The sequence below is a fragment of the Ochotona curzoniae genome, unplaced genomic scaffold (assembly GCF_017591425.1).
Source record: "Ochotona curzoniae isolate NIBS_2020 unplaced genomic scaffold, NIBS_Ocur_1.0 scaffold_4701, whole genome shotgun sequence".
Taxonomy (NCBI): domain Eukaryota; kingdom Metazoa; phylum Chordata; class Mammalia; order Lagomorpha; family Ochotonidae; genus Ochotona; species Ochotona curzoniae.
The window spans coordinates 63,472,835-63,485,477 of record NW_024467122.1 but is presented as its reverse complement, the minus strand read 5'-3'; the positions used below and the strand labels follow the sequence as shown (position 1 = coordinate 63,485,477).

General features: G+C 39.4%; 2 protein-coding genes across 2 annotated transcripts in view; both read left to right on the top strand.

Moving 5' to 3' along the window:
- ADAM10 (ADAM metallopeptidase domain 10) overlaps positions 1–12,643 on the top strand; it is a 120,915-nt gene that overhangs the window by 23,110 nt on the left and 85,162 nt on the right. The window contains exon 2 of the mRNA XM_040968960.1: positions 12,089–12,239. Coding sequence (XP_040824894.1) covers positions 12,089–12,239 — 151 coding nt within the window. The remainder of the gene's footprint in view (positions 1–12,088; positions 12,240–12,643) is intronic.
- On the top strand, positions 7,108–8,098 carry LOC121148715 (heterogeneous nuclear ribonucleoprotein C-like). The gene has a single exon (XM_040968963.1). It carries the CDS (start codon positions 7,254–7,256, stop codon positions 7,767–7,769), a length of 516 nt encoding a protein of 171 aa, XP_040824897.1. The 5' UTR covers positions 7,108–7,253; the 3' UTR covers positions 7,770–8,098.

Here is a 12,643-nt window from a genome sequence, read left to right as displayed (position 1 = left end):
TCCTGATGGCCCTGCAATAAAAATAAATGAATCTTCAAAAAAAGATTTGCCTAAGCGGCTGGTGCTGTGGTTTAGTTGGTCAAATCTACATTGCTGTTTTCCTATATAAGTGCTTGTTTGAGTTGTTGCTGCTCCATCTCTGATCGAGCATACATAATATACCTGGGAAAGCAGTGAAAGACGGCCCAGTTGCTTTGGCTCCCTACACATGGGAGACTCAGAGGATTATTTTGTGTTTTACTCATGTTTTTGTAGTCATGGGTCATGATCAGGTACAATCTGTCCTTTTTAAAATTTGAAAAATTAGATTTGAAAAGCAAAGTTACTGAGAGGGACAGAGAGATGCCCATCTTGCATATGCAGATCACTCCCCAAATGGCAGCAACAACTAAGCCTGGGCTTGACCCAAGCCAGGAGCCAGGAGTTCGTCCAGGCAGGGGCCCAAATACTTGGGCTATCTGCTGCTGCTTTCCTAGGCACATTAGCAGGGACAGGATTGGAAGTGGAGCAGTTTTGGATTGAACTGGTGCAGTGTGGGATACCTCCATTGCAGGTGGCTTCTGAGGGTTAGGGCCAACACCAAAGTCTGGTGAATTTTGTGTTTGTACATTTTCCTTAGAATAATCCTGCTTATTTTCACGAATACCTGATTGAATATTTCCATTATTTGGTTATGCCCAATGTTGTTTAGTGTAGTGGCTCTCATGGGGAAAAAATCATCTGATTTGTAACTTTTTTCATTTTCTGTGGTGTAGATATGCCCTACCCTCCCAAAATGGCTGATTTCAAGCCCCCAACGTAATGTCACTGGACATGGAGTTGGAAGGGTTGGCGCTCATGAGCTTGTTTCAGATGAATCTAGCACACACTGGTTATTTATTATTTCTTTTATTTCTTTCTCCTGATTGGTCTTAGTTCTTTAGGGTTTGTTTGTAAGTATCTCTTTTTTGTGGGGGGATGAAAGAAGAGGATTTTTCTTTTTTTAGATTTGCTTTCACTTTTTATTCTTGGTTGATTAAGTATTTGGGGAGAAATTACATAATGGATTTTTCAGCATATTCTCATTACTGAGATCATGTAAATGCTGTTATTTATGCATAATAATACACATTAATATGTGTAATAGATAATGAAGTCAAATTCCTTGGTGATATTTTTAACTTTCTCACATAAACCCTGTGAATTATTTTCTATTTCAGCTGTAAAGATTGAAAAAAAATCATTAGGTTCTTTGGTTAGCGATGAAAGTTCTCTTCATGTTGCTGTATAGAATTCCTTTGTGTGTGGGACAGAAAAAAGATGACTTTGTTTAATAACTTTCTTGATAATGTTTCATCCATGTAGATAGTTGACCTTTTGTTACACGTGCTGTGCTGGGACAGCCGCAGTTATTGTCTGAGGTAATCAGAAGCGGCAGAGTACGTTATCTGAACTGTGATTTAAAAACTGAACTGTCTGACAGAGGAGTAGCCGCGGAGCTCTGCAGACCCGAGTTTATACTCTGGTCCCTCAGTCCACTTCCAAGAAACTTCTGCAAAACTCCAATGAAGATTCTACATTTGCTTTTTAAAATGCAGGAGACATCTCAAAAGTTCTGGTTTTATAGTTTTGCTATTCTTGGTTTCTTCTGATATTTTGCTAGTGGAACTTTTTTTGCTTTTTTAAAAGCCAAGTATTTTAAAAGTGAGATATGAAGCTACAATGCAGTATACATTTCTAGTTTGAAATCAGAGATGGATTTCTAATGAAACTGTTAAATACTTCTTGACAATAGGATGCTGGTCTCTGCTGCTGTCCATACCTACAATGTCAGGATTTACTTATATAGCAGAATGATGGACTTAAGACTGTTTATGAGGGATTATATTATTGTGATAATCTAGGGGATATCAGTGAGGGAAGGAGACTTGAGGAGGGAAAAGGGTAAATTCCAGAGCTTATGGAACCATATCACATAATTTAAAAACACCTGCAAAAATAAAAAAAAGTTTATTTTTTATTGAAAAGTCAGAAAAGTGAGACACGGAGCAGGCCTGGTGCAGGCATCCATGTCGGCCGCCCTGGCCTCAGCAGCCAGGCGCTCCGTGGTGAAGCCAGTCTCACAGCACCAGCAGAGTCTCCCTGCTCCACATCCTCCCCTGCTTTCATCTTCCTGCATTCTCAACGTTCCTCTGGCCCAACCCAGGGGCCCTGTGCGCTCTGCTCTGGCTGGAGCTCTGCGCCTCTCCTGCTGCATGCGGTTCTGCATCCTAGTGCTGCACTTGCTGCTCGTTCTCAACAACAACAACTTTTAGGGAGAGAGTTTCCATCCACGGTTTGGCTCCCAGATGGCCAAAATGGCTGGAGTGGGACCTGTCTGAAGCCAGGAGCCAGGAGCTTCTTCTAACCATCTCATGTGAGTGTAGAAGCCTAAGGGCTTTGGCCAACCACTGCCTGTTTCCCAGGTGCATTAGCATGGAGCTGGATTCGAAATGGATCAACCTACTTAAACTGGTACCCAGATGGGATGCTGGTGCCACAAGTGGCAGCTTTACCTACTGTGCAATCATGCTGGCCTCTCTTTTCTTTAATGTTTTATAGTTTTAATTATTGAATTTTCTCACATTCTTGATCAAATTTATTCCAAAGCATTCAAAAATTTCTTGTATTTTGAATGAAATTAATTAAAAAAAAAGATCTATTTTATTTTTATTGGAAAGTTGGATGTACGGAGAGGGAGAGAGGAAGAGCTGTTGGCTGATTCATTTCCCAAGTGGGCGTAATGGCTAGAGCTGAGCTGATCCAAAGCCAGGACCTCTCCGAACCTCCTCCGGTCTCCCATGTGGGAGCAGGGTTCCGAGGCTTTGGGCCATCCTTGGCTGTTTTCCTAGGTTAGAAGCAGAGAGCTGGTAGGGAAGTGCAGAAGCCAGGATATGAACTGGTGCCCCTATGGGATCCTGGCGGATGCAAGGGAGGATCTAACCACTAGGGTACTGTGCCAGGCTCTGTACCACTTCTGATCCAGCTCCCTGCTTATGTCCTGAGAAAGCAGAGAATAGCTTAAGTCCTTGGGCTCCTGTACTCCTGTGTGAGATCTGGAGGAAACTCCTGGCTCCTGGCTTCAAATTGATTTGGCTCTAGCTGTGATACTCATTTTGGGAAATAAACCAGTGATGATAAGATTTGTCTCTCTGACTCTCCTCTGTAAATTTGCCTTTCAAATAAAAATAAATAGACCTTAAATTTTCTTTATATTAGAGAAAACAAATTCCATGCCTTCTGTAGGCAGAGCTCCAAGGTGGTAAATGTATTTCCCCTGCTCTCCTTCTTCCCTGCCAAACCCCTCCTCCTTCTCCTTCTCTTCAGTAGTATTTTGTATAGCTACAGTTTTAATCCATTCTATATTCACAGGCTTAATTTGACCAATAATTGTAAAATTCAACAAGTAAAATGTAGTAAAGACCACAAAACCCTATTTGCACTGGAGTAAAGCATGGGCTGAAAAGGACAGTTCTACCCTATAGTGAACATCTTATTCTGTACCTTTTTTTGGTGTGTGTTCTATATTAGCTGCCACATATTAGAGAAGACATAATATTTATCTCTTTATAACTGGCTTATTTTGCTATGAATAATGGTTTTCGGTTGAATCCATTTTGTTAAAAGACAAGTTGTCTTTTTAAATGGCTGAGTAGTATTCCACAGTGTGTGTGGTATGTACCACATTTTCTTTTTGCAGTCATCTGTTGGTAGACAGCTTTGACGTTTTTTTGGGTCTCTCTTGTAGGTGCAGGGTCCCAAGGGTTTGTACCATCCTTTACTGCTTTCCCAGGCCACAAGCAGGGAGCTGGATGGGAACTGGAAAAGCCGGGATACAAACCGGCCCTCATATGGGATCCCATCATGTCCAGAGCCAGAACTTTTTGATTTTTGCCTCTGTGAACTCTTTGATTTTTTTAAAAAAGATTTTTTTTTGAAAGGCAGATTTACAGAGAGAAGGAAAGGCAGTAAGATCTTCCATCAGCTGATTCAGTCCTCAAGAGGCCACAATGACCAGAATTTAGCCAGTCTGAAGACAGGAGACAGGAGTTCCTTCCACATCTGGCATGCACGTGCAGGTTGTTTTCACAGGGCAGGACCAGGAAATTGTGTAGAAAGAGGAGCAGCTGGCCCCAAATGAAATTGATCTTGCATATTCTTTCTCAGCCATGGAAATGTTTATGTTTGCAAAGGTGTTGATTTTTTGTGTATTGGTTTTATATTCTGCAAGTCTATTAAGCTCTCTATGAGTTTAGCTGTCTCTTAGTAAAGTTTTTTGTTTTGCAATTTCCACATATAATCATGTGATCTGCAAAGAGGGTAACTTGACTCCTGCTTATACAAATCAGTGAATGTGATACATAACATTTACAAGTTGAGTAAAAACCATGATTATCTCAATATAAAACATTCGATAAAATGGAATATCCTTTCATGACAAAACCTTATACAAATTGAGTATGGAAGGAGCATTCCTCAACATAATCAAGGCAATAAATGACTGTTCCACAGGCAATATATGTTGAATTTGGAAAAGCTAGGACTATTTTTATGAAGGTCCAGGACCAAACAAGGATGCCCACTCTCATCACAGCTATTTAATATAATTCTAGTTTCAGCTTGCGCTATCAAAGGAATACAAGTGAAAATAAGATATTATTGAAGAGGCTGATGTGGCGTAGTGACTTAGGCTTTTGCCTGGGTTGCTAGCATTTCATATGAGGTCTCGTTTGAATCCTGGTAGCTCCACTTTAGATTCAGCTTCCTGTTAAGGTGCTTGGGAAAGCAGTGGAATATGGCACAGGTGCTTGGGCCCCTACCACTCCCAGGGGGACCCATATGGAGTTCCTGGCTCCTGGTTTTTCGTGTGACTCAGCCCAGATTGTTAGCATTTGGGGAGTGAACCAGCAGGTGAAAGAACTGCCTCTGCTTCTGTCTCTTTGACACTCTGCCATTTAGATAAATGAAAAACATATTTTTAAATATGTGAGGTATCTTGGTCTGAAGTCTGATTCCATGGGTTGATTTTGATTTTGTTTCAAGTTCCGTAATAGTGGCCTTTGTTGTCTCATATATATTTGCTTCACTGTATTTTCTTTGATTTTTGCCGAGATTTACAACTCTATTTCTTTTGCATCTCCTAAGAATGCTTTTAAGAAAGCTGTGAAGTAATTTGATAATAATTTAAACTGAGTGGTCCTTGTATGCCATCCTTTGTGTTAGGCAATTTATATGCATTTAGGGTAGTTATTGGCTCCATTTTAAAAATAAAAAAGAAAAATCTGAAACTTAAGAAAGGTATATAAACAGCTCTGTTTTTGTTCATTGCTTAGAAGTGTTAGGATTTCAATCCAGTTTTCCTTGTTGTTGTTATTCCTGAATGTATTGATTATAAAAGTTAATTTATAGGGCCCGGCGCGGTGGCACAGTGGTTAAGGTCCTCGTCTTGCATGCCCGGGATCCCATATGGGCGCCGGTTCTAATCCCGGCAGCCCCGCTTCCCTTCCGGCTCCCTGCTTGTGGCCTGGGAAAGCAGTCGAGGATGGCCCAAAGCTTTGGGACCCTGCACCCATGTGCGAGACCCGGAAGAGGCTCCTGGCTTTGGATCGGCATAGCGTTGGCTGTTGCGCTCACTTGGGGAGTGAATCATCAGACGGAAGATCTTCCTCTCTGTCTCTTCCTCTCTGTATATCTGCCTTTCCAATAAAAAAATAAAAAAAAAATAAATCTTAAAAAAAAAGTTAATTTATAGATACTAAAGTTGTAATTTTAAAGAAAGCAACCACTGGAGCTTGGCCAGTCCAAAGCAGGAGGTAGCTTCATCTGTGTCTCCCAGCTGGGTGTAGGGGTTCAGTATTCGGGTTAGTTTCTGTTGTATCTCAGGTGTGATAGCAGTGAGTTGATTTGGAAGTATAGCAGCTGGACCTGCCCCAGCACAGGTTTGCCAGCACTGCAAGTGGTGGTTTTACTTGCTGTGCCATCCCCTCAACCATATTTTGGGTAGAAAATGTCCTGAATGGCATTAACAGCAGATTATATGTTGCAGAATACTGGTATTCTGGAGGATAGCATTAGAATTTACCTACTGTGAAACAGGAAGAATGAAAAGGTATGGAAAAGTTAGTGGGTTGTAGGAAAATTTTCAATGACAAATCTAATGTTTAAGGGAGAAGGAATGGTGAAGAGCGTCAAAAATTTTTGAAGAAGTAATAACTGAAAAACTACACTATAAACTCATAGACCCAAGAAATTTATTGAAGCCAAAGCTCAAAAAATACAAAGGCAACTATAGTAAAGCATGTCATGTTTACATTCCTGAGCACCAATAATAAGGCGAGAAATCTTAATAGCTACTAGGGCAAGAGATACATTATACTAAGAGGAACAAAGATCAGGATGACCATAGATTTTTTTTTTCTTCTTTTCATCAGAAAGTGTAAAAAGAAAAGCAGAGCATAGAATAGCATTTCATAAGCCTTATGAAAAAGATTATTTCTGTCAATCTACAATTCTGTGTAAATGATAGTACCTTTTAAAAACAGAGGGCCAGTGTTCTTATGCTCCTAGATGAGCCACTGCTTCCAACACCAGCATCCCAAATGTGAGTGCAGGTTCAGGTCTTGGCTTCTCTGCTTCCAAACCAGCTTCCTACTGATGCTCCTGGGAAGGTAGCAGATGATTGCTCAGGTGCTTGGGCCCCTGTACTGTGAGAGACCCAGAGGGAGTTCTTGGCTCCTGATGGTTGCTTGGCCCAGAACTGGCTAGAATCTGTCCACTCTTGGTCACTTTTTTTTTTTTTTTAATTTTATTAGTGATGATTACACAGTTGATCAGAGTGGGAAGGGTCAAGGATCAGGGGATGGTAGGTGAGATCATTGCCTATACATTTTCTTCTTGGTCACTTTCTAAACAATTAGCATTCAGTCTTTTTATCTTTTAAAAAAGAAAAGACAAAAGAGGGTCTTGTTCAGATACTATAACTGGAAAGAATTTATTACCAGTAGAAGAAATGTTAAAGGAAATCATTTACTTTGAGGGAAAACAAACATCAGATAAAAACAGGGATCCAGACAAAGGAATGAAGTACACTGGAGATGAAAAATACAAATGATTTTAAAAAAACACACATTGTTTAAAATCTTTTAGAGCCAGTTGTCTGGGCCAGTTGCTGGCCAGGTTTTAGATATTAATCTGGCTGCAGAGCCAAAAGTGAACCGAGGGAAAGCAGGCGTGAAATGATCTGCAGCGGAGATGTACGGCTCCTCCTTGACTTGGACTATGACTTTCAACGTGATTATTATGACAGGATGTACAGTTACCCAGCACGTGTTCCTCCTCCTCCTCCTATTGCTCGGGTTGTAGCGCCCTCTAAACACCAGCGCGTATCAGGAAACACCTCAAGAAGGGAGAAAAGTGACTTAAACTCTAAGAGCGGACCACGAGGATCTTCTTCCAAATCTGGAAAATTGAAAGGATATGACCTTCAGTTCATTAAGAAGGAGCTGACCCAAATAAAACAAAAAGTGGAGTCTCTTCTGGAAAGCCTGGAAAAAATTGAAAAGAAACAGAGCAAACAAGCAGTAGAGATGAAGAATGATAAGTCAGAAGAGGAAAAGAGCAGCAGTTCCCTGAAGAAAGATGAGACTAATGTGAAGATGGAGTCTGAGGGGGGTACAGATGACTCTGCTGAGGAGGGGGGCCTACTGGATGACGATGATAATGAAGATCGGGGGATGACCAGCTGTAGTTGATCAAGGATGGTGAAAAAGAGGCTGAGGAAGGAGAGGATGACTCTTAAGTACATAGTGGGGATTAGCATCTTATCCCATTATTTCTTTATCTAGGCGCTTGTCTAAGATCAAAATTTTCACCAGATCCTCTCTCCTAGTATCTTCATCACATGCTCACTGTTCGACCCATCCTTGTCTTTCCTGTGTTCATTAATTCATTTCCCTGCGCCTAGTCCCATTTTCATTTCCTTTGATGCTCCTGGTAGTTTTGTTAAGTCTTGCCCTGTAATTTTTGCTTTTAATTTTGATACCTCTTTGACTTAACAATAAAAAAGTATGTATGGTTTTTATCGACTGTCTCCAAAATAATCTCTTTTTAATGCAGGGAATATAGTTCTTTCCATGCATACATGAGTTCTGTAGTTGCTTCCCTAACTGCAAAGGCCATCTCATTTAGCTGAGTAGCACCTGGGAGCAGCTTTGAGTTAAAGGTGTGTGTGCTCTACCCCACTTAACAGTGCTGTGTGGGGCTGTTCAACACAACTGTAACAATGTATTTTTGTGAATGAAAGTTGGCATGTCAAATGCATCCTCTAGAAAAAACAGTGTAATAGTCTTAATATTTGTTTTCTTAAGTTGATACTGTGGGTTATTTTGGTGAACAGCCTGATGTTGGGACCTTTTTCCCTCAAAAACAAGTCCTTATTAAACCAGGAATTTGGAGAAAAAAAAATCACTGGAGCACTGATTTGAGTCCTGGCTATTTCTGCTTCCAATTAAGCATCTGCTGTTGCATCTGGAAGACAGTAGTTACTGGCCCAGGTACTCCAGTCTCTGCTATCCACCTGGGAGACCTGGATGGAATTCCCCACTCCTGCCTTCTACCTGGCCCGTCCCTGGCTGTGTGGGCATTTGAGTGAACCAACAAATGGAAGATCTATCTCTCTCACTGTCACTGCTTTTCAAATAAATGATTTTTTAAAGAGGCAATTATTTAAATTGAAACAATAGCATTTTATTATAGGGCATGTAAGATATGTCTAATTAAAATAAATAATGACAGTAGCCTACCAACCAGAAAAAGAGGAATGTAACTACACTATTATCAGCTTCTTATATCTAAAGTGGTGTAATGTCACTGGAAGGTAGGTAGGGCGAGGTGAGTTAGAGATGTAGCCTATGAACCTTAAAGCAATTCCTGAAATAGCCAAAGAGTTGTAGGTCTGAGTTCAACTTAAAGATAAAATGGAATGAAAAATTAGTTCAGTTGAAGGCAGTCGGAGGATATGGGAACATAGATCAGACAGAAAATAGCAATATGGTAGGTTTGAACCTAATCACATTAATACTCACTTTTTAAATATAAATGGCTTAAGCACCCCAGAGATTGCCAGATTGGGTAAAAAGCAAAATCTACTATACTGGCATACTGCTTAAAAGAAACTCACTTTAAATATAAATATACAGATCAGATATAAAATAATAGCAAAAGATACATCAAAGGAGAAGGAGGTGCTGGCATGATGTAGTAGGAAAAGCCACCTAAAAAGACTATCACATGTGGGCCCTTGTTCATTTCCGGGCTGCTCCACTTCTGATCAGTTTTCTGTTTAGGAAAGGCAATAGAAGATGGCCTCAGTGTCTGAGAGTCTGCCACTCACCTGGGAGACCCAGATGAAGCTTCTTGTTCCTGACCTTGACCTAGCACTGACTGTTGAAAGTCAGGGTTACAGACACAGGGAGCTAGATACAGAGAAATTCCAGCTGTTGCTTCACTCCCCAGGTGGCTGCAGGACCCTTAAATACTTGGGCTATTTTCTGCTGCTTTTTCCAGGCCATTAGTTGGGAGTGGGATATGAACTGGCACTCACAAGGATGCCACTTTTGTAGCTAGCAGCTTCAGTTGTGGCTATGCCACAGTGCTGGCCCCTAAAGTAAAATTTTTTAAATGAAAAGGGGTGGAATGGTTTAGTTAGTATCAGATATGTAGCTAATGCACATTTGCATCTGTAATACTACAGCTTAAAAATATGAGAAGTAAGACCTATATGGAGAAAGACAAAGTTGCAATCATATATTTGAACAGTTAGAAAATCAGTAAGATTGTGAAAGATTGAGAAAGCTTTTGACCATCCTGAACCAATTGATATTTATATTTATAAAACATCTTATCAGTAAGAATAGAGATTGGTGTTTCTAGAACACCCATGCAATGATAAACAAAATTCAAAATCTTTCCAAATGTACGTGCAACATGCCAAAGGAAACTCTATTTTCAGTCAAAACAAACCTCAGTGTATTTGAAGGGTTGCATCATGCATAGAATATTCACTGGCTATTAAATTAGAAGTTAACAACTGAAATGTAGATGAAAATCTTCAATATTTAGAAAATAACAGGTTTCCAAGTATCACACATGGGTCAAAGAAGAAATCAAAAGAAATATTAAAAGTGTGTTGAACAGAATAACAATGAAATGTAGCAGTTTGTGAGCTGCTTCCGAAGCAGTATTTGAGTTTTAAAGCTGCAAAGATCCATGTTAGAAAAGAAGAAAGGTCTTCCACCTATGACTTCACTTTATGAAATTAAAAAAGACCAGGTTAAACTCAAAGTAAGCAGAAGGGAACAATAATGACCAAACTGAAAATCAGCAAAATAGAAAAAATAGGGAAGAAAAAAAATCAAAGGAACCGAATGATATCTCTTTGAGATTAGTAAGATTGGTACGTTTCTACCTATCCTGATCTGAAACAAAGGAGTGAAGTTAGGGACTGTTTACATCAGGAAGGAAAAAGGTGGCATGATTAGATGCAAAAGGTGCTGAAAACATAACATGGACAGTATTATGAGCAGCTTATCTCCATAAATTCAGCAACTTGGAAGACATGGGTAAACCTCATCATCCAAAGAAAAATAGTTATCCTAACTCTATGAAATTGAAATTTTAGTTATTATTATTTTTTTTACATACAGACACACCACCACCAGCACCAATAATAACGACAATAAAATCCTCCAAGGCCAACATGGATTCACTGATGAATTCTACGACACATTCAAGGAAGAAAAGTAGTCATGTTGCATAAATTTGTACAGAACCTTGAAAGAATATTATTTCTCAACTTATTCTTACTTTTGCTGTAATACTAAAACTTGACAAAGGATTGTATGAGAAAATTATTGGCCAGTATGTCCCCAAAATTGGATAAGAATACTGAATAAAATTACAGCTAATTGAATGCAATGGTTTCATCAAGTAGTTTGTAATCAGTGATACAAGAATGGTTTAACTCATCAGTTTAACTTACCATATTTAATAAATAAAAAGAAAAAAAAACTGTGATAATTTTAATAGGTAGAAAGAAGAGTTGGCATTTGGTGCAGTTGTTAATTTGTCACTTGGGATGTGTGTGTATCCTGTATCAGAGTGCCTATTTTGAGTTCTGGCTTCTTCACTTTCAAGCTAACTTACTGCTAATGCACCGTGGAAGGCAGCAGTTGATGGCTCAAGTACTTGGGTCCCTGCCATGCATGTTGAAGACTATTGGGAGTAGTTGAGGTTGTAAACCAACAGATGGAGGTTCTCTCTTGCTCTGCTTTTCAAATGAAACAAAGGTAAATTTAAAAATAGGGCCTGGCACAGTAGCTAGTGGCTAAAGTCCTCACCTTGCACCCATTAGGATCCCATATGGGCGCCTCCCGGCAGCCCCGTTTCCCATCCAGCTCCCTGCTTGTGGCCTGGGAAAGCAGTTGAGGATGGAACAAAGCCTTGGGACCCTGCACCTGCATAGATCCAGAAGAGGCTTTGGGCCCCTGGGTTCGGATTGGCTCAGCTTCAGCCATTGTGACCACCTGGGGAGTGAGCTATTGGAAGGAAGATCTTTCTCTCTGTTTCGTCTCCTCTCTGTATGTCTGCCTTTCCAATAAAAAATGCTGATTAAAAAAAAGTTTGAAAATAAAGAATACGCAGCTGAGAAAAATCAGCATCTGTTCTTGAGATTTTTTTTATTACTTTTTTTGTTTTATTCTTATTTATTTATATTTTGTTTTGTTATTGAGAGTTTTTTTGTCAGCAAACTATGAATAAAAGGAAACTTCCTCAACCTGGTAAGGAACATTGAATCAAACCTACAGCTGTCACCCAAATGTGTGTGTATGGTCAAAATTCTATTATACTAAGTTATAAAACATAAAAATAATGTTTGTTGAATAGGTAATGTTATTTGTGTCAGTGACACAATTCATGTATTTTTGATACTGTAAATAATCACAGAAATCATATTAGACTGAGAAAGACCTTCAACATGATACTGATTAAAACTGTTGTCTAATTTTTACAGGCCAGTATGGAAATCCTTTAAATAAATACATCAGACATTATGAAGGACTGTCTTACAATGTGGATTCCTTACACCAAAAACACCAGCGTACCAAAAGAGCAGTCTCACATGAGGACCAGTTTTTGCGTCTGGATTTCCATGCTCATGGACGGTGAGTAAATCTGTTACCTAACTGACTGTATCTGGAATTCTCCCCTGTTCATCTGGTTGAAGAAGAAATTACTATACTTAATACTCCTTCTCTAAATGGAAAGGTTCCTGTTTGGAAATTCAGCTTCCACAGGAATTTGGTTATACATGTTACTGATTGTCCTTCTGTGTTGCTAAGGAAATAGTCAAATAATAGGATGTTGGGCTCTACCATTGTCATGATACATTTAAATATGTGAACTTGTGACTGTTGCTGAAGGAAATAGTCAAATTTAAATATTTTTGAACTTGTGAAATCAGATTGCAGATACCCAGGGAGTTCAGAAATTCATGGAGATTAAAATATAATTAAAAGAAATCAAAACATAATTAAAAGGTAAATTAAAAGAAATTCATGGAATTAAA